This window comes from Triplophysa dalaica, chromosome 18 (assembly GCF_015846415.1).
Source record: "Triplophysa dalaica isolate WHDGS20190420 chromosome 18, ASM1584641v1, whole genome shotgun sequence".
In the NCBI taxonomy this organism is placed as follows: Eukaryota; Metazoa; Chordata; class Actinopteri; order Cypriniformes; family Nemacheilidae; genus Triplophysa; species Triplophysa dalaica.
Window position 1 is genome coordinate 11,647,311 of NC_079559.1, and position 25,867 is coordinate 11,673,177.

General features: G+C 37.2%; 1 protein-coding gene across 2 annotated transcripts in view; it reads right to left on the bottom strand.

Moving 5' to 3' along the window:
* ghra (growth hormone receptor a) overlaps positions 1 to 25,131 on the bottom strand; it is a 35,997-nt gene extending 10,866 nt beyond the window's left edge. Inside the window, exons 1-5 of one of the 2 annotated variants that reach the window (XM_056772589.1) lie at positions 24,826 to 25,131; positions 14,838 to 14,941; positions 2,916 to 3,048; positions 1,779 to 1,942; positions 1,393 to 1,571 (exon numbers count right to left, since the gene is read on the bottom strand). In XM_056772589.1, coding sequence (XP_056628567.1) covers positions 1,393 to 1,571; positions 1,779 to 1,942; positions 2,916 to 3,048; positions 14,838 to 14,937 — 576 coding nt within the window. In that variant the 5' untranslated portion in view covers positions 14,938 to 14,941; positions 24,826 to 25,131. Of the gene's footprint in view, positions 1 to 1,392; positions 1,572 to 1,778; positions 1,943 to 2,915; positions 3,049 to 14,837; positions 14,942 to 24,811 lie in introns of both variants that reach the window. The other variant, XM_056772588.1, reaches the window with a different exon arrangement.
* Between the last annotated feature and the right edge of the window lie 736 nt (positions 25,132 to 25,867).

Sequence of the window (25,867 nt, forward strand, 5' to 3'; positions counted from 1 at the left end):
ACAAACACCTGAACTTTGCGAACATATGCTTTCTCTAAGAAAATTTTATTACAAAACAGTTTTATATTTTCGAAAAAAACTTTCCGAAACCTTTACGATAGTTGCGGAGTGTATCGAGCACAGAAATGAAAGGTAATACACCCAACTCGTTTTTTGACAAGTTTACCATGTTAAGCATGAGAAGACGGCATGTTTAACATTGTAAAGAAGCCAGAATGCATGATACATCGTTGCGGCACCCCTTTAAAATCACCCCTGAGGAGGTTGCTTTGATTCGCATCAGTATGTGACTAACTTTGTTTTTTTGTGTTCGTTACAACCAAGGTAAGTTGACGGAGCAGTTTAGAGCATCATTGTTTAACTGGAACTGCTTTAATATTGTACTCATCCATATACTGAAGAGAGAAAGAGAGCGAGTTGGTGCTAAAACTGTAGAGAGAGCGCGTTTTACTCTCTTACTCAATGCTGAATAAACGTATATTTAATCTGCGGGTCACATCCGTTCCGAACCGTAGAGTATTATCCGTATGGATCACAGATACCACAGGGGAGAGGAGCGCGAGTTGTGGAGATGTTTGTCTGTTTAGGGCTCCAGTACAACACATGGCGGCAAATTCAATGTATGTTGGACCGCTCTGTATGTAGATATAAACAGCTTATTCTAAGGTATTAGAAACATAATGGTTCATTACGTAAGGTCTTTATACACCTCTGAAGAAATACTTTTTTATATTATTTTGCATTTCTGTCTATAGATCCTCCTTAAAACTCTGTATTGTTCCTTTAAAGAATGCAACACACAGGTCTCCTGGAAATCTAGTAAAATTCAACCAATCAGATGATGACTTTGAACGTGCTGAAGTGTTTCCTGAAAAGTGTGCCTTATGCATCAGACATTAAGCCAACGTCCGTGGGCGTGACGTTTGAAACAACATAAATCATTACCTAATAAACATCAATGGATTAGAGTCATTTTCATTGTAATTTCATTAAGGGTTCATTAGTTTTTTGTAGTTTCGGTTTAGTTGTCAATATGATGAACTTCAGCTTTTATTTCAGCTACCCAAATATAAGTCGGTTCTTAATTTTCCATGAACATAGATAACAACCTTGTTCGGAATACAATACACATGTTAATGAAGTACGTCCATTTCATTTAAACTGCAGAGGAAACCACTATTCAAGTTGTATAATCACCTAGAACACTGTACTCTTATTTTTCCACATGTATTCTAAACACATTCATCTTATGCTCATAAATGACAATGAATGCTGATTGCTAATTGCAATCTGCACAAAACAAGTACAAGTTTGAAGTTCTTATTAAAGTTTGTTGAACAAAGTGTCATGACTCATCAATTCCTTCTTCAATGAATGCTGATAAAGACGTACCGACTCCCAGTGGGAGGTGTTCCTGACCCGGTACTGAACCTGGTACACCAGACTCATCCAGCCTGTCTGAACATCCGCTGATGGAGGGGCGGCCCAGCGCGCAAGGATGTCAAAGTGAAGCCCTGAGCGGCTGACGTTCAGGAGGGTCCAGTTGAGTCCAATTGGTGGGTCAGGATGCACTGGAGGAGTTGCCGGAAAGTATTAACGTTAAATGGAGTGAGCCAAATTATAACTGAATCAAAGTATAATACATGCAACAACAGCTGAATTACCAGCAAAATTGCTGTCTGTAAGCCAATTTCACAGACATTAAAAGAACAGCCCAGCCATTTATAGAGGGTGAACAAACTGAACAGATTGACAGAGACATCTTTGTGCCTACTTACCTATGTTTTCCACTGTAAAGCAGTGTTCATCATAGGTTATGTTTTGGGGAACTGAGCGTAGCTGCATGCAGTAAGAGGTCCAGATGTGTGTGAAGGTCTTGTTGAAATAACATTCGTTCTCCACAGTGGGTGTGTAGTCTGGACACTCCTGCCATTCAAGGGTGCTAGATACCAATGCATAACAAAATAAATAACAGACATATACAAACGTTGTTTGATAGTTTAATAACATCTTTGTGAACTACACTGCATAGATGCATAACCAGATTAGCATTTGCAAAAACAGATTCAAATGCTTATATAAACTCACAAGATATAACATATTCAAAAGGAATTTGATTGTTCATAACAACATATATCATTGGCTTACTTTGGAGCCATATAGTCCAACAGTTTTAGTGAACCATTGCTAAAAATATATATATATATTTAAAGGGGTCATATGAAGCGGCTAAAACAAATAATTATATAAATGTGTAAACACGATTTAAGGTGTATTTTCCACATACCGTGAATGTTTGTATCTTCTCTTTGCCCTGCCTCTCTGAAACGCACAGATTGTTTTCAAAGCTCTTCGCTATGAAAAGCGAGGTGTGCTATGATTGGCCAGTTAACCAGTGCAAAGTGATTTGTCGAATACTGCAAGCGTGTGACGGAAATGTAACGCCTCTTACCATATTTGGAAAATCGGGTTCCAAAGCAATTGTATGACAGGTACGCGCACTTTACTTGCGTATACATTTGGGCGGTTTTAGTCAAATTATACCACGAACTGACGTAGATTTGGGGGTGTGTGGTTACACGATAAGTTTCATGCGGGTCTGGGTGAGCATTCGCATTTAAATAGAAGGCATATTTTGTTCCGAGACTTACATTTTTGCAATTTTACGTGTCTAAAAAATGCATGGGCACAAAAGACTCTGAAAAACACGTATTTGCTCCATATGACCCCTTATATATCCTTATATACCCCTTAATATAGCATTGTTTTGTGTACACCTGTATGAAGTCGACCCTATACATCTGGAATGACCTTTGGGTAAAAGTTTTTCTATTTTTATCTTCGATTAAACTATTCCGATTATAACATATATATTATGTGTATTCCATGGTTGGAAGTTTGTGTCTTTCTCATACTTTTTTGTCTGGTAGAATACTCTGAGGGCTCCAGGCTGAGTGAGATTCTGGAAGATGCCAGTGCTCCACCAGCATCTGAAGGTCTCCTGCTCCCTAGAGCGGCAACCAGTGAAATGAGGTCCTCTGGATGGATCTGAAGCAGAAGGAAAAATTAAAAATACATGTTACATGCATTATATTGTAGAAAGTGAGGAAAACTCGATTTTTTGGAAGAAACTGTAAATGGGAGATGAGGCAAGCATAATGTCAAAGGCGGGTCACATGAACGTTCTGTTGAAGTATGACATATTTGGTCGGTGGATTGCGAGACGTCTAATTTTGGTTACAGCCTTTAAACTGTAAACACAAGCCGCAAAACGACAGCGGTACCCATTCACTTCTATTGTATGGACACAAAACCAATGCCAAACCAAAGTAAATGGGTACCGGCATTCTCCAACGTTATTCAAAATATCATCTTTTTTATTCTGCAGCTGAAAAAAATCATACAGGCTTGAAATGCCAAAAGGGTGAGAAAATGATGACAAAATTTTCATTTTTGGGTGAACTACTCCTTTAATAAGCCTTGCGTGATTTAGGCTATGAATCACTCTTGGTTGCACCCTCAGTATGGGATGAATTAGACGCTGAAGTTTAATAACTAACTAATATGGGTTTGTTTAAATCGCTACATCTTTGAGAAATATATATCATTATAATACACAATATTATATACATGTGCTCATATATGCATATAAAACATATTTCAGCATACTCTTAGCTCAGTCCTCTGCAGTCGAGCTCCTCTGGTTGCCAAGTTCTTGATTTTGCGCAGCCATAAATAAGACTTGCAGGGTGCAATTGATTTCTCGCCCTCTATTTCTCCGCTCCTTCACTAACTGCAGTATAAATCAGCCTGACTCACATGTGGTAGCAAATCAGCTGGGTATCAAGATTTTCTATGACCCCGTGTAGAGATTACGCTTTTATTTGATGCCCTTCTAAACTGCACCTGCTGAAGAACATCTAGCTCAAGTTAATGCAGACTTTGGGGATTGGGAGGGCTGTTAAAACATCTAATTTACTCTAAAGCAATTTTCCTGCCAAGGAACCTCCACACATATTTTCTTCTTTCAATTTCTTTCATCTAGTCCTCTACAGTGACAACAAGATGTATTTCCCTTCTGTGCTGCAGATGCCGAGCAGTACAAAACTGCACAGAGATGTCTGGTTTGTCAGTGTATGAATATACAAATACACATCTGGGGACAAGCACATACACAGGGAGGCAAACCTAAGTTTTGCTTGTGAAGGTTTGGGGATTACACTTAAACACGGCTCGTTGGAATACTGGATTCTGATTGGTCAGTCTCGACATTTGCAGGTTCATTATTCCCAGATAACAACCTCTCTAGACTAGTAACACACTAACCCGGATGCAGCAAATAATTTGACAGTTTTTTTTGTGACAAATTAAATTTGAATATGTATTTTAATAACATTTATAACATTATTTTTACAAATGATTAAACCAAATTGCCTATTCATGACATTTGAACGTCATTTCTTACCTTAAAAGTGAAAGTAAATGGCTTTCCTTGCGGAAGGTCTGCGTTGGTAATAATGAGTGATAAAAGAAAATATAAAAAATATTAAATTCACATCTCATGTGCAGTTTTTTCACATGTGAAAAGTAGATGTGTAATAAGCGGGATAATGTACAAGCAGCCGGCTTTTATCGAGAAATAAGCCCTTTCGGTGAGATTCCATCTCCTGATCACACTGTCGGAGCTTATTTCTGCAATAACAACCTGCTGCTTGTACAATATCCCCTACGTAAAGATCTGTTCGCTGAATATTGGCAGACGGGAGGAGCGTCACTGAACTGTTTGGTTACCCTAGTGGGGTAAAAATGACACACTTCAGATATGTACAATATTTCCCTTTATCTTACAAACATCTTCTTAAAAGCTTTAAAAGCTTTAAAACTCCTGACATGGAACTGATTGAGTCTGAGATGAACAGCTGATTTGGGGAGCGCTGAAAAGAAGACAACAGATAAGGATATTATCACTACTAAATTGTTCCTGGTCAATATTTGCTTTTGTGTTGAAAAGGGGGCAAACAGCATGACGGTGTCGAGTGCAAAACTTGCAAAAGCAGCTGTAAAAAGGGTCAAATTTCAACACTGGGAACAGATACAACTGTGTCAGATGTCATTTTATATGTCATTGATACATTTGTTTCACAGTGCCAGAAATATTAATATAATTTTGTAATTAATTCTATGGGACACATTATGTTGACTCTAAACTAAATACAAATTTAGTTATTAATATTTGATTGTATTTTTTTATGAAAGTAACTATTTTAACTTGTTATTTTTGTTTGTAAAAGGGGATCGTTCACAATTCTTTTATCATTTACTAACCCTCATATCCTATCATTTCTTCTGCAAAAACAGAAGATATTATGATGAGCGTTTGTATCCAACAACATGGCTCTCATAGACTTCCTTCTTTGGTGTTCTATGAAGACCTTCACATTTTGAAACACATAAGAGTGAATTAATGCTGATATAATTATTATTTTTGGGTGAACTATTCATAGAAAAGCATGAAATTTTCATTGTTTTCTATAATGTGATGGGCACATTCACATTGCAAATGGTATGTCTCCTGTGGTATTTGTGGTTATCTTTTCTAAAATTATACAAATTGTTTTGCTTCATGCTGTTGTAACTGTAAGCTGTGAATGCTCAGCAGTTGGAGCCTTAGAGCCAAAGAACTTGTGCCAAAAGGTAATCTATCACTCCGATGTTTGGCAGTGTTGATGAATGTTTATCTGTTTGCGTGCTTGTGCAGATGTGAAAATTCTGGATCCGTACTGAGCTGTGATTCCTTGCAACTCAAGAGACGTCACAAATCATCCTGTACCGGGATGTTGACTGAAGAAATGAAATCAAAAGATCTTAATGGACCGCGATATGCCCATAAACAACAATTACAAAGCATGAAATCAATTTCTTTTCACTTAAGCCAAAATATTTTTTTCTTTATAAATTAACATACAGTTGCTCAGACACACATCTCCTGCTTGATAACACAAAGCAACGGCTCGTATTGGTGAAGGTTTCCCGCGAATGATAAACATGATGTTTACTCCGCTCCCTGTGAAGCCAGACCACCGGTAACCAGGATACCAGCCGAGACAGACAGTCAGGACTAATGTTTTTCACTTCGGCAAGCAACAAACTTCTGAATAAATGGCCCCTTTAGGCAATTAAAGCATCTTGATGGATCGCAATAAGTCCTTTAAAAAAGCACCTTTATCTGTGACCGTCAAGTAATTGTCTCGACTGGCTCAGAGTTTATGAGTTGCTGAACAATCTTTTCCACCTCATTTGATAAAAGGACAGCATTAGTGAAGTTTAATAGCAGAATCAGAGAGTGCTTATCGTACTGACACTAAGAGACGAAGAGCATCGTCTGGTAAGTGGCTTCACGTCACTTAGCCTATGTAAGTGCTTTTGAGTTTAAGTCTACAGCTGTGCGTCACCCAAAAAACATGATTAACAGTGCGGACAAAAAAAAGAAACCTTTTGTTGCATTCGGGTCTGCAGGAGCTGTTTCCAATGTTCATAAAAATATGTAATTAGTAGGGATTTTTTACCTTGTCCATGTTTTTTATGCACATATATACTTGTTCAGTACGTTTTCTTACAAAAAGAATAGTAGCTTGGTTTGAGGTAAATTTCAAATTTAAAAGGGATAGCAGGGCTGTACAGCGGCCGGTGCTACGAATGCATTTTTACACTCTGTAGCACTGGTACTATGTACAAAAAAGTTAGCTTTCAGCCCTGGATAGTTCAATTCTGTCATCAATACTAGTCAAAATGTGCTAGTATTGATGTATCCAGACTGTCCCCACAACACGTTAACGTGTTATTTTATTAAATAAAAACTAGCCAAGCGTTGGAGTGAGATAGGCCTGCTATTTTTATTTGATGAAAAAACCCTCTGACGGAAATAAAATTTCCGGGTGTTTTCGTTTGGTCATAATTTGGTAAATATTAAAGTTATTTTCTTGCCTATTTATTTTATGCTTTGGATTAATTATTATTTATATTATTGTCCAAAACGCTGCAGGTTCGTTAAAATGTGATAATATGTGAATGCAGGTGCTGTCGTTGATCTTTCGTTATGCTGCTGGTTGCATGTTAAAATTTGAATTTTGAACATGTCATAGACCCTCGTCAACTGTAGCTGTGTCTTAATTAATATTTGCACCTGTTGTTCTGCATTTAATCATAAAAATATAAAGTGTTCAGATGCAAAACCATTTAAAAGCCACTGCAGTCAAAAAATATTTCACGATTTTGATGGAACGCTCCCCACACACTTATGTAATTCAAATAATTTTGCTTCGAAAACCGCTAAATACCACACTGAAATATCTGATAATAATGACGGATTCAGAGGGTTTTGCATCTTAACTCCTCATATACAGTATATTTCGCATTATTATTTTAAACATAAAATAACCACAAAAAGGTTACTTACTTATTTTATTATTTTAGCTTATCTTTGACCTTTGGCAGCATTTCTCTCATTGTTTCTGCCTGTATACCGTCTCCAGTGCAGCTGTGATGTCATTGATTGCAGCAGACAGTCGTAAATATTAAACACATTTAATAAAACCTTTAGTGAGGTTGACTTGCACGGACTGGCTCATAAATTCTAAGACTAGAATCATAAGACACCACACACTGAATGATTTTATCTGAGATTCTAAACAACGACTGAGCACAACTGGAATAGGCACGATAATTGGTAATCAAATTTCATTCATAATTTTAGTAAAATCGTGTTTGTTCCCAGCTTTAGGAATTTATTTTCCAACAAGATGACTAGTTTTTTTAATTCTTAAGGAATAATTAAAAGTCAATGTTTTCGGTTGCTGCTGTTGTCATAAACACTTTACAAAACATGTTTTTTCCCCCGCAGATTATACTGACCTCAGAATCAATGAGGTCATCAGGATTTCATTTGCACTGTTCATAAACAACACCAGTAATAGGCGCATTATGACAGCCGCGATTATAGAATTTTCCTTCTCTCTGTCCTTTAAAAATAATTACCAATTACACACATACAAACAGCACTTAATGAGCGCATATCTGAAAAGCCCCTGACCTCAGCGCATAACCGCAACTAAAGTGGTTCAATATTTACTGAGAAATAAAATTGAAATAATCAATTAAGTTTCAGGAAAGCACGAAGTGCAGCTCCAACAAATCAACCCTGATACACGATTACTTTTGCAGTGTTATTACACCGCATCCTGACCAAACACGTTGCGATGAGATTCCTACAATAAGCGATTTGTTTGTCCATACCGAACGCGAAAAAGGGGCGGGACGCGACAATCAATCACAAAACACAGCCAACCAGAGCCGTTTTTCTCCACGCAGCCTTGTACGCTGCAGCTGAAGAGTGCAACAAAAGAGAGATGCGTCTTGTTCTCACGACTTCAGTTATGCTATGCTTCAATTTCCGAATCTAAATGTATGTAATCAAATGTATATAGCCTGTCTTCATCCATGTTTGGCGATTAATATTCATGAGGTGCAGAAATTACATAGAATGAGATCGTTGTGTGGGCAGAGCTGTTAGGACAAAACCTCTGATTAACATGGAAAAGATACATTTTATCACGTGTCGCATTTGGTAAGGACACATGAACAAGAACATGCTACCTAAAAACATGTGCAGAAATTTAACTACAAATTCAGATGAAGTAACTATTTAAACAATTCAAAACTGAGAATGCACAAGTGCAAGTTTTTGACATGTCAAAAGAATTTTTAAAAACCAACAAAATCAAACCTTACCTTTAATAAAACAGTCTGACTAATACCCTAAAGATGCTTCCATTTTAGTCTGTCTTTAGTTTGTCCTACAATGTGTTTTTGTAAAGCCGCTTTGTCACAATAAAAATAGAGAAAAGCTCTATATGAGATAAACACAAATTGAACTGAATAAAACAACAAGTCATAAAAATGATCACTGAAAATACAAATTTCTAGCACTGGATTAATATTACTGGAATAATACTGGAACGACATATTGTAGGGTGTAGCTATATGCACACGATGCACACAGAATCATTTTAAACAAACACACAATTGTATGTATTGGCCCTGAAACGTACATGCAAACATATAACAAGGCAAACACTCATGTAAAGGTATCACATGAAGACACGGTATGCTTGAAATTAGACTACAAACTGTTTAAATGAAGAAAAACTAGATGTGGACCGATACTACATTTTTTCTTAACCTTCTGAATGTTATTATTTCATATAATGACTATTAATATTGATCATCAAACTTTTCTTAACATTTCTGAATACAGAGCCTATTAAATATTGCAGAGCCTATTGCCGATAGTTTGCAAAAAAATATTTTTATTGTCCAGTATATCTGTGCATCTCTAATAAAAGCTTAAAACATGGTCATATGATCAAACACACCTGTTGTTATTCTATTCTACCTGTGTGAACTTGAAATGAACGGGATTTCATCACTTGATCTTTTAAATCTAAATACAGTACAATGACATTCAGACATGTTCAGAGCGGCTTGTTGGGTCACTGCATATTGTTTTACATCTCTCGGCTCACTGCAGGGAGAAAACTAAAACGGTCTTATTTTTGTGACAGGACAGAGGAGCAGTAAGTGTTGCCAGCACAAGAATCTGTGTCAGTGCAGAGGAAGGGACAAACTGCCATCAGTCCAGCACATAAAAATACACATGCTGCCATGACAGCTTGGCTATGTATCACCTGTTATGCTTTGTCTTTGAAAACAGCCCAATGGTGAAATGGGGGCAAACCTGAGGCGAGGGAAAGACAAAATAGCCTACACTTCTGACAATGTCCTGGCCCACAAGTTGTCGCTTCATTGTTGATCTTCATAGAAAGCAATATATTGATCATCATCCTACATATGTGAAATATCAACGTTTCATACATTTTATAGGATTTCAATCGTTCTATTTACAAGGTTTTGATTCTAAACAGTTCAATATGAGTGTTCAGAGTATGGTGAGCAAAGTTCTCATGATGTGAACACCCGTGAGACAAAACTCACCGTAAAATGTCACACATAGACTTTAGAAGAACATGTACATGAAACAAGTCAATCTAATAATTGAACGATCATTTAAAGTTGAGGAACATATGTTTTCCAATGACTAAACATGACAACGAAGCAAACTGTCAAGCAATGCAACCATTTTATTATTATTATTATTAACCATTTAAAAGGATTAAAAGTGGACTTTTGTTAAATAAATCATGCACCTGTGTTATTTCATAACCGTTAATAAAATGCATTCTTTAAATTTAACGATTATTTAAAATTATTTAGATCTTCGAGTCATTTGTGTAGAATATCAAAAAGTTGAATTGCTCATTATATTGTTATAATCTACCAGCATTTGTCTCTGTTGATTTTCAGTTTGGTGTGTTGATTACAATTAACACCAATTTATTTGCAATTAATTTCTTCGGGTGAGGTGGGGGATTAGGCTACATAGATGCAGAGGTTTGAAGAGCAAGTGAAAAAGAGGGTGGTAGAGTGAAAAAGTGTCTTGAACAAAAACGAAAGGTCAAATGAACCCAAGGATACTTACAGCAGAATGTAAACTGGTGTTATAAATAACTGGTGAGAACACACACACATTCTACACTCGGTAACCTTGCAAGTGTTCACTTAATGCAAACACAAAATGTAGAGAGGAAGACCATTATAAATCAATTCCATTCCTCTAATTTGATAAGCAAAAGCAGCAATCCAAGAGTGCTCATATGTGTAACAACACTGGAAGGCTTTACTGTTTGTATGCTTTTGCTTGTCTCAAAAAGTGGCTTTCCAAGATCAGTTTTTGTTTACAAAATACACTGGACTAACATTGTGGGATGAGAAAGTAAAGTATTGTTATTTTTACCATGGCACATTTTTTTGTCTGTTTAGTCAGGATGTCAGATTATGCGCTTGGGCTCCGAAATTCTTGTTGTGTCGTGGACAAGAAACATCGTCACATTATGTGCCCCAAACTTAAGTACTGGTACATCTTCACATAGAATTAATAAATGTAGTTTTAATATAATTGAATATAATTAATGAAATATATTAATAAAATATTAACATAAATGAATTGAATATAAATTAAATAGTAAATAAACGGTTATATCATAACCATCACAGGCCACAAGTTAACTTCGGGTTAGGCGTCCGAGTCAGATGAAACAGCATTAAGTACGATACTGCCGATCATGTCCTCGAGAAAGGCAGAACTAGTGTGTACCTTCCACAAATAAGACAGTAAACAAACAGTGGCTATTGATGCAAGTCTGTTTTGTACTGGTCGTAAACCATGACAAACTATATTGTAAGAAACTATCGAATCTTGCGTCTGGACACCCCACGTTATGTACGGATCACTAAGACGCCCTGAGACACAAATCATGTCAAAATTACATTTGCCTGTAATATTCAGTACACAGCTTTCTATGGTCTTGTGATATTCTCACTCATCTATATCTATTACTGAAAAGCCACTGTCTGCAGAGAGCTGTGAAATACATCCATTATAAATGTAACTTAATATACAGATCTAGACCTACAGAGAGAAGTGCAGCAGATTTGTGTGGAGTAGAATGCATGAATCTACAAAAATGACTATAAACCTTCCTAATTCCATAACAGCAAGACTTAACTTCACCTGACATTACTTGAGATAATCTACTAAATCATTTCTCCCACGCCATTTTACAAAATAACTTTCTGAGCCTGAGATGCTCCTGTAAATAGCTTGCAGTTCTAATTTTTTATTACCACAGATTAAAACCTTCACAGTGCCATCCCTCAAAATCCATCCACAAAACCTTCAAAATTTTCCCCTCATATTTCCTCAAACCAATATGCTGAATCGGCAATAGCGTTCACCGCAGTTCTAACCGCATGTTTTAAATATGTAATAGGAATGGTTTTATTTGCACGCTCCTTGTGGTGAAGTAGAAAAAGTATGCGTGTAACAGCCCTGCAGTCCCCACTGCTTTCTATTTGGCAACTGGACTCAATTTTATAAGACCACTTACATAACGCTAGGCTCTCCGCTGCCCTCCGCTGTTCAACTTTCTCCCCAGGTCTCAAAGACAGCGGCCTCAGACTCCTCCCGATTCCTCCCTGCTGCCTAACGTAAATAAACTAAAGTCCACAAGAAAGCGACCCCGCCTGCGTGTTCAACTCCCTTAGTCACAGGTGCAGGCTCTCGTGTTCTTCTCCGCCCACCGCAGACTGCGTCACTCGAGGGTTTCAGTAGCGAAAATTATGGAATTGGCACAGCATCATTACATAACTCTCAGGCCATTAAAACAACACGCTCTGTGGAGAACATCTTCTAAGAGGTGCAGTGGCTTGCGGCTCATTGAATGTATTGTTAGTGGAGGGAAAACAGGCAGTCTTCCAAGAATCTCTTAATATTTCCTTTGTACACACACGTTGCTGTGAAGTCCTCGGTACTGCTGTTTGTTTATGTTTGTTTATTAATTTATTTAAAGAACAGTCCCCTTGAAGCAACTTGGATAAAGCAAAGGATTTTTGAAGCAAAAAGGATACAATGGTAACACATCAGGATTGTGTTATCAAAAGCAGTCTTTGGGACTGCAGCGGATATATTCATGTATTTGGAAGATTACCTTGTGAAAATTAACCATGGTTGTGTTATAGTAAAAGTATAGTAACCATGTATTTTTTGGCAGAAAAGCGATTTCACATTTAACTCATTTTATTACCAGCTGTTTATTACATGTTTATTATGTGACTTTCTTTCTTCTGCAGAAAACAAAAGAAGATATTTGAAGAACGTCGGTAGCCTCATAACATTGTCCCCCATTGACTTCCATTGTAAGGACACAAAACCACCGAGACATTCCTCAAAAGATCTTCTTTTGTGGTTCACAGAAGAAATAGTCATATACAGGTTTTGAATGACATTAGGGTAATATATGATGTCAAAAAAATCTATTTTTAGGTGAACTGTTTCTTAAATCTACCTTGCAAAGCACAAAATCTAAAACATAATCAGCATCCCTCTCTCATTACAGTCATTACAGTATTGCGTGAACATGATTTTTTCACCAAGCAGAGGAACAGCATTCACAACACTGCCTTGTGTCTATAATCTTATTGTAGATGTTAATTAGCATGCACATATGATCTTGACAGCAAAAGCATGCCACAGCTGGTTTAGCCACCGCCAGCTCATTCTCTCCTCCATAAGGCATCCTCCTGTCTTTGAAATTCCGGCCAAAATCGGAGAGTCATGTTAGCCAGACCTCTCTTGGAAAAAAGTCCACAAACATGGCCCCTGTCTGAAAGAATAACTCAAGCTGCATAGCTGCTGTTGTCAATAAAAGCGCACTCTGTCCTCAGAAAACCTTTGAGATGTGTTCATGTGGCATTGCATTTCCTTAACAAGTGAGGTGGGGGTTTATTAAGCAAACTAATGCGCATTATGATGATGATCTCATAGGGTGCTGAAAACTCTGGGCATCACCTCCTGCACCTACAGGCCTGATATAATTGGACAACATGTTGAAAGCTTGAAATAAATATATTAGACTGGAAACATCTAAATGGTACAGATGATTTGCACAAAGCCTGGCGACAGTATATAAGCCATTTACGGGAAAGATTTTCTTTTTTAAGAACATTGTGGCATGATGAAACTCACAATAGCTGTTTCCATCCACCTGTTTGTATGCACATTTGGGATATTGCATATTAAGCTTGATAAAGATTCTAAAAATATGTAATAAAAAAGTATATGCTTACATTTTTGGGAAAAAAATTATCCGATAAGACAAAACAAAAAGCTATTTTGTTCCAGTAAAGTCCACGTTGTGCACAAAAAAATGTGATGTGTCTTCAATGGACAGTATAACTGGATTAACCAGCATCCGATCTTGTTTTTTTATTTTATTTTTTTGTGAGTGTTTCTGCGATATTCCAACTTTGCAAACTTTGAATGGCAACATAGCTGATGAATTGGACAAATGAACTGGATAAAATGTTAATGCAGTAGTGGGACTGTAATATTAAGAAAGACACTTGAATTCCCCCCTTACGCTGCACCAATGGCACTGCTTAACAGACCTCAAGTTCCAAGTAAAAATATTTTATTCAGCGGTAGTTAAATACTAACTGAATCTATATTGAAGCAGTCTAATTTCAAACATAAAACACTACGATGAGCTTTAATCAATGTGCTAAAGTCTGTGCTCCAATTTATGAGCACCTACTGGGTCATTATTTCCAGAAACCTCACTACACCCCTGAAAGTCTATTATACCACGTGTAAGGTATTAATGTCACTACAAAGAAGTATCAATATTTCATTTTTAATCTTTTCACTTTTTCTGTATTTCATAAATAATTGGCTACGTGCGGTGATGCCATCTGCATTGGCTGATCGTCACTCGTAAGCACCACTGTATCCTGTCCCTGGACTTTGGATGACCACAGTCAATGTGTTTACTTTAAAACAAAACTATTTATTGAAGGATTGTTTGACTAGACCAAAGTAAAATGTTCTGTGTGCTCAAAGGTGAATAATCTTGACACAAGCCCAATGATTTTGCGATAATGATCTGGCATATAGATTTACGATTTTATTCTATGATTGATAAAAGGCATCTTTGCAAATGTATGCATTAATAACAAATGAAAATTCTGATTACTCAATAAATTCATTTCTTGCTAAAAAAAATGTTTAAGTGGACCATGCTATGGTGAATGAAATGACGACAGATAGCAAAGGTGAGCAACATTAAGCCTGTCTGCGATGTGAAATGTTGTGCTGAATATGGTACCTGGTGCAAACAGTTCGGACCCTCCTGTAGACACGTTCCCACACAGCAAGCCAAGGTACAGCAGACTGAGAGAGAGAGAGTGAGCCATAGCCTCTGCCATCTCCCTGTGCCGCAAAAGAAAACAGAAAAATAATCTCATGACACTTCTCTTCAAATTACCAAACTGAAATCCACAGACCCCAGGGCCATCTCAGCCAATTTATCTCGTCTATTTCACTCCTCAATGCCAAACGGATTGGCTGTCACCGACATTAATTTTTAGTTGGTCTATGTGAAACCCTATACCGACACCAGACAATTAACATCCAGACACAACCCCAGTATTGCTCATTACTTTCAGACACAAGATGGTTTGTCATTATCCGTAGGTTCATTTTAAGAATGCTGTCATGAAGAATCTTCAGTTTGTGTCTGAGAACATTTTGAGAACATTTTTCTTTTGAGGCTCAAATGTAAATCAATATTGAACAAACATCAAAAAGCCTATATATAGAAGATCTTTGTGATATCATAAAACATTTTTTTAACCAAATTTAATATTTGGTTAGGTTTTTTCAACAACCTGACACTTGTTTGTTTAATAAATGCCATTGCAAGTGGCATCTACAAACTTTATGAATAATTGGAGTATAAGTTTCGAGGTCTCTCTGCAAAGCTTGATGACACGATATAAAGTGATGCTGAGTGCTAATTGTAGTCACGTTTAGCAACTTGTTAGCAAGTTGGAACCGGAAGTCTTAAAATGCTTACTCGCTTCCGGGGTTTGCATAAAAAAATGTAATCTCATCTCTGCGGCACTCTATTGCACGCACACTCTTATTCTTCACTGGCATTCAGGCAGTGATTAAAACCTGACCTGTCTATTGCAAAAAATACAAAAACATAATTTACATTATATGCACCTGTGCATTTTAATACCTTTTTATATTTATCTTTCCCTAAAAAAAACACTAGATTTATCACTCCATTTGTTATGCTCACTTGGAAACGACTCAGACTCTTTCTGTTCCTCTGAAGATCTGCACTGCTCCAGGCTTTTCTGCCAAACTAATATTTCCATTATAAAATTTCATTAGACTGCCTGAATTCAGCTTCACATACAAAATGTCAAACGCTTGTACTGTTTTAATGAGACATCAACTCAAGCAGAATGAAGAATTTAAACTGGATAAATAGAATTTAAATGATTGCAAGATGTGTTACAGAAACACTGTTGACAGGGTGCCATGCATAAACCACCATTAACTTTATTCTGCTGGATGCTTTTTTTGCTTTGTCAGCTTTAGTGCGTTCCCTATGTAGTTTCATTTAAACATATAAAAACAAATGATTTGTCTGAAATGACATTGTGATAAACTACTTTCAAAACCAAGTGGAATAAACAGGTTTATTGAAGCTCTCAAAGAGCTGAGCTAAAAATAATCAGCTCATTCTATTTCTGCTTTGTCACACCGTAAATCATTTAGCTATGAGACAGGTGACCGGTGTATCAGGTCTGCCGATTTCAATTTCATACATAGATTTATGTAGACCGTCAAATAGACATCTTATAAAGGAAAAAAAAACACTAGAGATATAGTATAAAAGTGCACCATATTAACCTCACACTTGAAGTAATTTAAAAAAATATATCTGGAATGGGCTGTGTTGTGCATTTATGGATTCAGTTTGATTAATGATGAGGTCTAGACTATTCTTTGGTTTCAAAGTTGTTCTTCTTTGCACTTGAGACGTATTTAAAAAAAATCAAGCCACGATTTCCAAATGTGGCAAAATACATATTAAGCAAAAACGTGGTTTTGTCATGCTCGACCTGTGACTTCAAGCGTAAAATAACACTTTCCATCCCTTCTCCCTGCCGTCGTCAAGAACTCTAGAGTCAAGTAGTATTCTGCCCTTGGATGCTGCTACCCCTTCACAAAACAAACCCAGACTCACAGCTTGTCCAAACATTGCTATCTGTTCTGTTGTCAGTAGTAATGAGCGAGTATTTTGTAGCTTCGGGCTGGGAAAGTAACATATGGCTACTGTGCATTCACAGCCCCAGACCCTGTGAAAATAGATACAGTGACTTAGTGAATGATGTAGGCTATACCGTACATAGTGAATCAAAACCGAGTGGTCACAGATTTACTATGACAAATTCCAATGATGATCTCTCCTGACAATTTGTGATTGGATTTCTCGAGATGAATGTTGTAGTAACACTATAATGTCATGTGCAGTTAATCCTGTTAACATTAACTGACACAAGCCACGTGATGTGATTTTAGATATTATCAGAATAATTATAAGTTATTCACACTTATAAGTATATATATATATATATATATATATATATATATATATATATATATATGCAGTTCTGTTTAACTCTTGTTTTTAATGTGGCATGTACAAACTGAGCTTCTCTGCTATAGTATATGGGAAGGCCTTGACTGTAAGAAGGTTCCCACCCCACGAGGGATTTCGAGGGGCCAGTTTTTCAACACAGAAGGCCTGATTGTGCAGATAGCTGTGAGAAGGAGTGGAAATTCCTTGACTCTCATTGGCTGAAAGAATTTCCCGCTCCTTTAGAGCATATGCAGCATTGCTACAGCAGTGCATGCTGTTTGTTTGCCAATGTAAAGAAAATGTTAAACAGCTCCTCTCCTTTAAAGGACCCATTGCATGAAGGTTAAATTTGTTCTCTATTTAAGTGCTATAATCGGGTCCCTAGTGCATCTAGCAAACCAGAAAACGTGAAAAACAACTTTGTTTTGGTATGCCTTTCTCTGCAAGCATGTGAGAAATCGAGCCATTCAGATTTCGCTCCTGATGTAATGTAGACGCCGGCTCTTATTAATGTTTATAATTATATTACCGCTGATGTATCTACACAATTAAACACGTGCTCTTTTCAAGTGCAACATCGATGAACGTGACGCCAAAGTTTGTGGACAGCAATGTAGTCGTTGCACAGAGTCCTAACCTCGGAAGAGACAGGAGTGGATTTATTTTATTTTTTGTGGAAATCCCTCAGAAACCATAATTAAAAACCTGCTTGTTTAAGCGATTCACTTCAAGCCAGAGTGCTTTTTCAACCTGGGACAGCACAAGCAGGATTAGCTTCAAAGTTGTTCCTCAAAAGATCGAGACCGACTGAACAAGAAAAAACTGCAGATGTAAGTAATTTTTATAAACAGTCTAAATTGACATTCATGTACTGTATATAAAGGAGGATAACATTAGCATACGATAGCGAAGGAAGCTAAGTCAGTCACGGGCTAAATAGATCCTTCAAAGCCAGTGTTAAACTTACATATTTATATGTTATTTGGCAATTGGGCACTTGCCGTTTAGCTGTATGAATGTTAATACATTATGTGCGTTAATATGTTCAGCTGCGGCAAGCTGTTTTGATTCCTTATTGATCAGGGTCCAAAACTGCGGTTAGTTTTGTTATAAACATCTCACATCATTCGTCCTTAGGCTGAGAAATCTGTCAGACCACACTAGTTATGCTCTTACATTGAGTGTGTAATGTTAAAACTTGTCAACAACAACTGTTAAAATCCACATAATTCCACTGAGATCTGCAGGTGCGCATTCCGTGGATTTTATGCAAGCATACATGCACAACGTGAGCGCTGTTTTCTGTTATGGATTTAGTCTCCGAACTAATAATTTGAGACGTTTAAAATTAAACTAACCACAGAGGAGTTAAGGAAACATAATTTAGCTAAACCATTGCCAAGGAAGTACTACACGCGTGTTGTGTTGACATGGTGGACGGAAGGGGGCTGGGGTGCGCTGTGACTCATTATTATTAAAAGAGACAAGAACCAAAACGGGTTGCTGTGAGCATAGCTGTTTTTGACAAGGCAAAAAGGGTTTTGTTTACACAGCCGTTGAGTGTTTTTAAGCAAAATATAATTCATGAAGACCATAATAAATCATACCAACCTGTTATAAGTCCTCATTTAATGAGTCCTTTAACCTCTAAAATATGCTTTCTGTTGACATCCCGGCGCATCAATATAGAACAATATTTAAGATTTATGCATTCAAGGATGTATTTTAGAAACGTGTTACAGTAACATGTCACTCTTAAAATTTTTAGGGACAGTTACCTTTTTTCTAAATAGTGTTTAGGGCCGTAGTTCTCAATTCTGGCCTGCGTGTTCCATTTTCCAATTGAGTTTAGCCCAAGCTCTGATACAACTCACCTGAACAAGCTAATCTACCGTCTCCAGGAATAGGCACCTTCAAGGCAGCGCGGCGCAGATTGTGTATCTAACTAAAGAACAGCTAGACCGATTCAAAAGCAGAGCCTTCAGCACTTGAATTGACTTGAATTAACTCCTAGCAAGGCAAATGACAGCTTTATAAAAAATTGACATTGACTAGCAGCCGCTAACAAATTAAACATGGATTAGCCTACCTCCTCCATTGAAGGCAAAATCCACACTGACACTCGTAATGATAATTTATAATTGCGTTGATATTCGTGGATTCGGACATCTTTCCGGAGATAATCTAATTGTAGAGACAAGGGTTACTCCCTCAAAAAAATTCTGGCTCTGTTAAAGTAATTGTTATGCGCAATTAGCTAACAATAGCTGCGCCTACTCAGCAAAGTGACAACTCGACCTGCACCAGGCATCAAATGAAGTAGCTGTCAGTAGCTTTCTTCTCGTTTAATGACAAATACCTACTCAGGAGCATTGTCGCCACCTACTCCAGGCTACTGGATGTCAAATTAAACATACATAGGCGATTTTTTAAATCAATGCGATCCATAATTTGCAAACCATGTTAGATCACATGATTGAGACCGAACAAATCAGCCTTAATTGCCAACTCAATAAAACGCAAGATGCAACCGCTTTTATGATTATAGATATCATTAATAGAGAAATTATTTGTTGAATTAGTGTCCTGTCATATTTGTTCAATAATAATTATCTGCTTTTCAACTGTCAGAGTGCATCTTGCCAATTCGTTTTTTGGATTTCACAGATTGCTATGAATCAGAATGAGAAAAACTTTGTGGTTAAAGGAGCATTGCGAGAAGATGACTCTTAATCTTGAAGCTCCCTTTTGAGCAATTTTAACATTCCCAACGAGCAACCATCAATAAAATGATTAAGGTTATTTAAAACAATAAACATGTAGGAAGAAACACAAGAAAAAAGCTGGATGAACACATTTAGTTTGTAGATACTGCACATTTCTTTTGCAATAATGTTTTAGTTGTGTAGGCAGAGTGCAGTATCTGCATTTTGGTGGTCAAAGGTCACATCACTGGTCGTGTTTTCTATCTATAAAAAAAATATTCCTAATGGATAACATAAATGCATTACCACTTTTCTACCAAAAAAAATGGTAGAAAAGTTTGACTGGCTGGTGAAAAAACTTTAAAGGCATTTTTTTCAGTTTTAGCGTTTGCGTAGTTACTGCACTTTGCATATGTAGGGGAGTATATTGAAAATTAGTTCCTCTGTGAAATATTATATGAAATATTCTGTAAAATGTTTGTAGCAGTCAGCATTTAAATGATAAACTGATGCAACCATGAGAGATGTGCTTGAAGGGATCTGGTTTTGCTACCTTCTATGTAATCTTGGTCACAAAATTACAATCAAAACAACTTCTAAATTCTAAATGACTGCTTGTAGGCATTAGTAAAGGCACTACTATGTTAACAAGTGTGGCTAACAAGTGTGAGGGTAAAGTATCATTCACATTGGGCTAACATCCAAAACTGAATTGATAACATCCAGATTTATCAGTGACTAATCCTTGTATCACAGTTTATAATTTCAACCTCGCTGGTCTCTAAACCAATAAATTAAGTCACGCTCAACTATGTACGTGGTATAAGAATAAATCTTTAAAGGTATATTTCACCCCAAAAATTCTAATTCTGTCATGATTTATTTACCCTTAGTTCTTCCAACACTGTATAAAATTATTTGTTCTGTTGAACACAAAAGAAGATATCTTGAAAAATGTAGGAAACTAAATAGTTCTGGGGCACCATTGACTACCATAGGAGTTTTTTCCCTTCTGTGATAGGCAGTGGTAACCCAGAACTGTTTGCCTACAAACATACTTCAAAATATATTTCTTTTTAATTGGGACAACAACGAAATGTATAGTTTTTTGAGCGCAATCTTCCTCACTTCTGTGATGCGAAACATGCATGAGCATCACTTACACAGAAACGGTTGTGTTGCAAATTTAACAAGAAAGCTATAAGAGATTTGATCAAATGTAACATTGATACAATGCTACATTGTTTCCAGTGATTTCGAATAGTTTAGACCAATACTGTCTTAAAAATGTAAGCTCACGTCTCAATGTAGAAATTTGTTTAGCTGCGGTGTAAGTCCAGTCAGCCAAAGTCAACGGTTCTCTGGGGTGAGTTTGGTTTGGCAAAGATTAACGGACATAATGTACATTCAGCCCCACTCTGGTCAAATTCTAAATTTTGTGATTCCTATGTAAATAAACTAATACCACATTAAAAAACATTGCACAGCAAAACGCACACAATAAAATAGACTATTATAGACTATTTCGACTCATTGCATGTTGGCTGCACCGAGGGGGAAACACTCGTCCACAGTAAAAAAAAATAGCCAATCTCAATGTCTGCAAGATAAACATTGACCTTACATTGAGTGTGTAATGCAAAAATAATTTAATTTGTTCAAAATGTAAAACAAATATTGTAGGACATTAAGAATAGGTTTAACTTATTTTGAGTGCTTTTTAAAACAGCAGCAAGATGTCAAAACATACAGATAACCATTGGGTTATTCCTAACCTGACAGGGCATCTAATGAGTACTAAATGGTCAATCAGTCCATATTTTTTAAACATAAAATCTTATTCATGAAAGCATCTCATAATTGGCAGGTCCGGGTAACGCCAGCATAATTCAGCTTGTAATAAGTGCATTGCCACAGAAAGCTGTGGATCGTTTGCAGACAAAAAGGATACGAGACAGGATCCAACCTTTCCTATCACGATCGATTCAGTCTGCAGAGGAAGCTGATATGCAAGGTTCAAAGTTGACATTCAACAACGGCAGTTGCACAAGCAAGTCAATAATCTGTTATGTTGAAACAAGTGCAAACCCTTGTGTAAGATATTATACATCAGTGACTCGATGTGCTAAAAAAATCCATAAAATTTGAACGTCCATTACACAGATGGGCCAAAGGTGTGGTCATTCTGGTGAAACAGGGTTAGAGCTATTCTCTTGGCTGAATGAGGATTTTAAATCCTTGATGTATGAACTGCCCTGATTAAACACAGGGCTTCTGCCAGCAACAGGGTTTCTGCGTGCTTCCTTATGGCATTCAAGTTCTGGTTGGTGAGGCCCGATCATCTTCCCAGCTCCTATTTCACGAGGGCAGTGGAAAATTCTGGGTCAGCAGAGCATGCTGCTGGAGCGTGAGCGTTTGTGGGCTGGTAGGAATGATTTTACGATACTAACCCTTAACAAGAAGGAGAGAGAGAGGATGGGAGGACGAGAGAGGAATCTCTCTTGCTGTACTTGTAGTAAACCTAGGTCATGCAAGTTCATGGAGAAAGTCCTGCAAACCTGTCTGTGTTTTAAAGGTCGTCAAATGTCTAGACATTTTCCATTCCAAGCCATATGGTTTGCATAAAATAACATTTAAATATTCCTGAAGCCATCTTGCCAAACCCCGTTCTGAAATTCCCAATATTCTAATTTCCATTTGTGTACATTCAATGCTTGACAAGAAGCAATTACCCTCAAACCAGACCATATTTAATTCCAGACAAATATTGAACTGGAGGAAATATATCAATCTGCTGATGGTAATAATGTTTGTGAAACATAATGAATAATGAATTGAAAAGATGAATGAATGAACATCAGGGCCAGTAATGGAGAAATATATTTTTAAATCAGCAGGTTTAAAACCTCTACTAAGTGTTCTGGACTACTGAAACGTGCCTATATTTTGCAAAAAAATACTAACTAATGTAAGTAAACATAAGTTGCTGTGCCTTGAGAGGAAAAACTGTACAACATGCACACAAGGACAAACCTTGTCATTGGGAATCTCTTCAAGTTGGCAAATAGGCTGTAGTGGTCGACCTAAATGGGTTTTTTAATGGCCGATGCACTGTGCACTGTGGCCGATATACACTGCCCGTTCAAAAAGTCACACACCCTTATATTTCATTGGAACGCTTTTAGCTTTGATTGTGGCACGCTTTCACAATGGTATCGTTTTGATAAGCTTCTGCAATGTCACAACATTTATTGCGGTTCAGATTTGCATTCATTTTTTCAGGAAGCTGTGCAAAGTCTTCTCCAACACATCCCAAAAATCCTCAACGGGGTTAAGGTCTGGACTCTGTGGTGGCCAATCAATGTGTGAAAATGATGTCTCCTCGAACCACTCTTTCACAATTTGAGCCCGATGAATCCTGGCATTGTCATCTTGGTATATGCCTTTGCCCTCAGGGAAGAAAAAATCAATTCATGGAATAACCCGGTCATTCAGTATACTCCGGTAGTCAGTTTACATCATTCTTTGGGCACATAACCTTTCTGAACCTAGACCTGACCAACAGCAGCAACCCCAGATCATAGTACTGCCCAGGTGGTGACTTTTTTTTGGACAGGGAATGTAACACAAATGCAATGAGGGTAAATGAGAGACATACAGAAAATTGGTGAAACTAAATTAACAATTATTGTGTATTAAGTGCCTATTTATTAACAGATTAGAACACAAAAGGTCCACACGTGACATTATTGGTTCCAACCAGAAAAATATCACCCATTTGTAAAAAATGGTCCATTTGTCAATGCAATATATCAGTCTATCACTCATAGGCTGTAACAAAAATGAAAAGGAGATCTATAAACTTCAGATAAAGACATATCTTTAAATATGTTTAAGGAACTTCAACAAATCTGTCCCACTGTTGTTTCTTTGTCATTCAAAGACTTTTGAAATAAGATGCAAGACCTGTTGAAGCTTCTCTTAAAGAAAAGGTGTGGCAACAAAACATGTCTAAATGAGATATTGTGTTTGCGATCCATTTGTACCTCTTTGTTCAATATGAATCGCACAGGTAATGACAACTATGTTTCATGGATTGCCAGCTTCATTCAATGAAGCATCTCAGTCTGAAAAAGCACTTGTATAGGCAAGTTACCTCATTATTCAACTGTACTGTAGATGAACCAACAGTTAGGATGTAAACAGCCTACTTTTAATGGTAATTAAAATGATTGTAAAGTGTTTTCAAAACGTGTTATCATATTTTCTATCACATCATGTGGCTGCACCATAGTACAATGACTCATACAATGTCTTCTGTATAATTAAAAAGAAGCTTGAACTATCAAAACAAGTGTTAAATAAAGAATTCATGTGATTACTCTAAATTAATAAAAGATGTTAGCTTCTCCAGCTTGTAAACATCTAAAGTGTGCTTTAAATACACCTGAAGCACCCTTACAAAGCATTAAACCTTCATTAGACATCTGCAATACTGGCGCCACGTGAATGAATCCAACTTAGCATTATATCAGGGTTAACAGTAAATGTATACCTTCATTTCCATTCTGTTATTCTAGTCTTGGTTTAAACAAACCTATAAAGTGTTTTCCCACCTAATAAACCCATAAACGAGCCCGTGTGAGGCCCCTTTAAAACATATTGAGAAATAAAGTGCGCTACATTTGCTCCACTTTATTTCTGCCTCAGTTACACTTGACTGCGGACCAAAGTTGAACAGCACTACAGGAACATGAGTCGAACATAAAACGATTATCTTTTATCAAACTTTCTAAACAAAACACACAAAGTGTTTGCGTTACTGTTTGTCCGTCCAGTGCTACAGGCAACGTCTAGTCCATCTACAACACTCAAAATCATCATTTTAAAAGAACACCATGCATGAGATGTTAAGAAGAAATCAGCGAAACTCACTGATTCTGACTCACAGAAGTTGTCCGCGGCACAAATCTGGTGCGAGTTTACTTTACAAGAGTTTGTTCATCCGGATCAACAGACGATTGGGTCTCTCGTTATTCTCCCCCGTTAAAAACGATGCAAAAACGTGGCAGGACGACCCTCAAAAACCACGCGGACATTGTTTCGGAAATACCGCTCAATGCTTGAAGTGTTGCGGGTTTTTCAGATATAACGCGCTGGGAAGTGTTGACTGGATTTGGAGGGGGTTGGGGGTACAGCGCTGATCCTGAAGGGTCTCACGTTGACTGCGCAGTAGTGCATGTCTCCAGATTCACGTTCACTGGACTCAGTGTCATGGGCTCGCGCCCCCTGCCGACAGATATTCAGTACCTGGCGCGAGCTGCGAGGTGAAGAGTGCACATCCGAAACATTCGTGAACCTTATGATTAGAACTTCTTTGTTAATTTTGGATAGTTTGTTATTTGTTTAAGACGAGACACATTTTCTCATGTGTCATTTAAAAAGTGATGTTGCCTTTGAGTAGACATGATTCTAATAAATGAATTAATTAAAATATCAATTGCTTTAAAGATCGTATATCATGCTTTTTCATGCATTCTGACTTCTTTACACTGTTAAACATGCTGTCTTATCATGCTTAACATGGTCAATTTGTTGAAAAACGAGTTGAATTAGTATTTCTGTACTTGATACACTCCCCAAGCACTGCAACTTGTTTCGGAAGGTTATTTTATAATTCTGGATCCCTGTGGGGTCACAAGGAACCTATTCCTTTTATCGGCCATCCTCCCGGAAAAGCACAGCAAGGCGAAAGAAAGAGCCCGCCCACGAGCGAGCGAGACCCGCTTAGCAACAAGATTATTTGCGCAGCCGCCAACCATTATCTTGTTTTTTTAGATCCCCATTAGCTTCCACAGAGTGGTCTTCCTGTGGTCCACAACCATACAGAAATAGACATTTATAATATAGAAAAAACACAATAAAAAATCAAGTAGAAAAAAAAAACTACACTTAAAGAAAACAAAAATTCAATATGCTTAAACATATCAG